General features: G+C 38.1%; 1 protein-coding gene across 1 annotated transcript; it reads right to left on the bottom strand.

Moving 5' to 3' along the window:
• Positions 1 to 1,348: 1,348 nt before the first annotated feature.
• Positions 1,349 to 2,290, bottom strand: LOC103742556 (olfactory receptor 4C15-like). The gene has a single exon (XM_008843661.2). The coding sequence runs from the start codon at positions 2,282 to 2,284 to the stop codon at positions 1,349 to 1,351; it is 936 nt and encodes a 311-aa protein (XP_008841883.1). The 5' UTR covers positions 2,285 to 2,290.
• Between the last annotated feature and the right edge of the window lie 1,081 nt (positions 2,291 to 3,371).

Raw genomic sequence — 3,371 nt, 5'->3', positions numbered from 1 at the left:
TAATACATCTTTCAACTGTCACAAGTGAAGCTTCCACATGCTGCACTGAAAAATGGACGTTTAGGCAACAACTGGCCAAAATGTATAGAATAAGAGGCTGTAGACTGTGTTCCCCTGGGTAGGAATCCTATATTAAAACTCATCCACCCATGGCCCAGGAACCTTTGCAGAAGATGGGGTGGAAAGGTTTTAAAAGCCATGGTTGGTGCATGAACACAAGGAAACAGTCTTCCAGGCCTCTGGGACCTTGTTCACATACACCAATGTTAGCAGCATGCACAAGACTCTTGCAAATTCCATCAGACAAAAACCCAGCATAGAACTGAGGAAATGAACAGGAAGTCCCATCCTTAGCTGAGGAACTATTGGCAGCTGATTACTAGTGTTGAGGGAGAGCTGATCTTCTTTGGGGGAGTAACTCGGGATAGGCTGACAGCTTCAGTGGTTGGACTTATACCTAGAGACATCTGGGTATACAAATGACTTGGCAAGCCTTAACATATATGATGCAATGCATGAAATCCGGTGTGTGGACAGGCTAAAGAAGGGTGCAGATGTGGAGAAGATCTGGATATGGTTAAGACATATTATATGAAATGGCCAAAAATCCAATAAAAACACACTGAGTAAAAAATAATTTTCATAAAAGTGTGTGAATAGAAAGCATTCTAATATTTAAATCATTTTCAATAGGTCAGCCTAAAATTGGACAGGTTTAAGTTTTCAGATGATGAAACTGAGCCCTCAATTCAAAGTAAAAATAATAAAGTAAAAGTTTGCTGCTTTCAAAAGTAACACATTTTCTCTAAAATAATTTCCTCTCTGTGTTATACTGAGTAAATCATAAAGTGTTTATGAAGGTAAATATTGATTTCTTTATTCTTTCTAGCAAATTTTCTGTGTATTTTGCACATTTATTTAGAAGTGTAGTTTGTGCATGTGTGTGTGTGATTTGTGTGTGTGTATGTGTGTGTGTGTGTGTCTGTGTCTGTGTGTGATTCCCTTGTGACTGTGTCTGTGTACGTGAATGTGGAGAAACTTTCTGGTTTTTATGCACATTCACGAAAAGCAAAGAAGAGGAACTGAAATCGTAATGAATTAGCCAATGACACAATACTTTCAGACATGATCTGTGAGAGAACTTTGAACTAGATGCTGTTTCTGATAGAGTAGGTGCCCACTAAGCAACTTGTTTCTGCTTTACCAGCAGCACGGTGTTAAATGTGTGCTGCCTTGCATTGTGTGACTTTGGATATGGCTTGTGGGGATGAAAAAAATCATGCTCATGGTTAAACAGCAAGGACTTTTATCAACTGAGCAATCTCTCAAGTTCTATAATTGATTTTTTTTAATATTGCTCAGAAACCACTGCGAATCTCCCCCACATTTTCCTGATGGCATTTTTCATTTCTTTATTCCTGAAAGTATAAACCATAGGATTGAGCAGTGGTGTCAAGATATCATCAAATATAAACACATTTTTCTCAAAAGAGAAAGCAGATATAGGTCTCGCATATATTAATATACATGGGACAAAGAACAAAATCACAACAGTAATGTGGGAACCACAGGTAGAAAGAGCTTTGCGCCGCCCTGTAGAGCTGGGTCCTCTCAGAGAGAACAAGATGACACCATAGGAGACAAGCAACAAGGAGAAGATAATGATGCAGATGGACCCACTGTTGGCAAATACCAGAAGGACAAAAATGTGTGTGTCAGTGCAGGCAAGCTTGAGCAGTGGGAACAAGTCACATACAAAATGGTCAATGACATTGGGTCCACAGAAAGGCAGCTGCAAAGTGAAGATAATCTGTATGATGGAGTGCAAGAAGCCCCCTGTCCAGGCCACTCCCACTAGAGTGCCACAGAGCCTCCTGTTCATGATGGAAGAGTAGTGCAAGGGCTTACAAATGGCTACATAGCGATCATAGGCCATGGCTGCCAAAACAATAACTTCTGCACCAGTGAAGAAGTGGACAGCAAACAACTGAGTGAGACAACATTCAAAGGAGATGGTTTTCCTATCATAGAGCAAGTCCACAATCATCTTTGGTATGATGACAGAAGAAGTGCAGGCATCCAGTAAGGATAGGAATGCCAAGAAGAAGTACATGGGGGAGCCCAGCAGTGAAGGGCTGCGGACGATGGTCACCACAATCAGCATGTTGCCTCCAACAGTTGCGAGGTAAATCAACAGAAATGCAACAAATAGTATTTTCTCAATTTTTGGATTCTGTGAAAGCCCCAGGAATATAAACTCATCAACAAAGCTCCGATTTTGCATGATTCTAAGAGAAGCTGGAAGCAAAGTATTTTCACTTGAATCTGCAATTACGAGAAAAATTACTTCTTACTGTTAATAATATTATGAAGAGCAAGTCCATGCATCCTTAGACCAAATTTTTTTTATTGATTTTATTGCAATTGTGGAAAGAGTACTAGAATTTTAACTATGGGACAGGAATGTATCTCTTGAAAAGAGAAAGTTTTAATGTTTGAAGGGTCTATTTTATAATTCCTTTGTGGCTTTGTGAAGGGAAATAGTGAAAGATGATTTGGTATGAAATACCGCATGTGAACAAAACACTATTGTTTAGCAATGAAGTCTACAGTCTTCATGGACTGAGCCTAGGCAAAGCAATCTGCAGTGACTGATAGGAGAACTGCTTTATCAGTAGAAGAAAAGGCTAAATGCACTGTAGGATGCACTTGAAAAGCCCACAGTTTAAATTTTGTGTTAAATTATGAAGTGGATTGAATCTTTAAATGAATAAGTTTATTCTTCAGAAAGGTAGAACTCTTTAGGAAAATACCTAGCAGTAGACACCATGCTTTTGTTGATGGTGTTGAAATTTCAGTTTAATTTATTATTTTAAAAAATGACCAGAACTTTACAAATATTATCTTTTTTATCACTGTGACTAAGTGAAATCATGCAAAGAAGCAACTGTTCAGGTCTCATCCTCCTAATCAACAGTGTGGCAGGGGTCATGGTTGCTAGTTTAGTTATTCAGAAGTTATAAGTACGATGTTAAGGTCAAACAGACAAAAGGTATTTAGTCTGGGATTTTCATGATACCCTGCTCCAAAACCTGTGACTTCTCCTGAGAATGGACATGGAAAGAGTGGCAATATTTTTTACTCAGAGAGAATTTCTGATTAGAGGTGGGCTCTATTATCTCCCTCTCTGCATAAATGTTAATGCATCTTGTTACTTTATTCATATGTGAATGATGTGTATTGATAAAGCAACCATAGTAAATGATGAACAATCAGAAGTCAATACACCAATAAAGTGAACATGAAAATTTTAAAATAGCTTAATCAGAAAAATTTGTTTGAATGTAATTTAGTCTTGAGACTGAATTATT

This window comes from Nannospalax galili, unplaced genomic scaffold (assembly GCF_000622305.1).
Source record: "Nannospalax galili isolate Female #2095 unplaced genomic scaffold, S.galili_v1.0 scaffold1200, whole genome shotgun sequence".
NCBI classification, from domain to species: domain Eukaryota; kingdom Metazoa; phylum Chordata; class Mammalia; order Rodentia; family Spalacidae; genus Nannospalax; species Nannospalax galili.
Note: the sequence above shows the minus strand (reverse complement) of the source record. Positions and strands in the feature narration are given on the sequence as shown.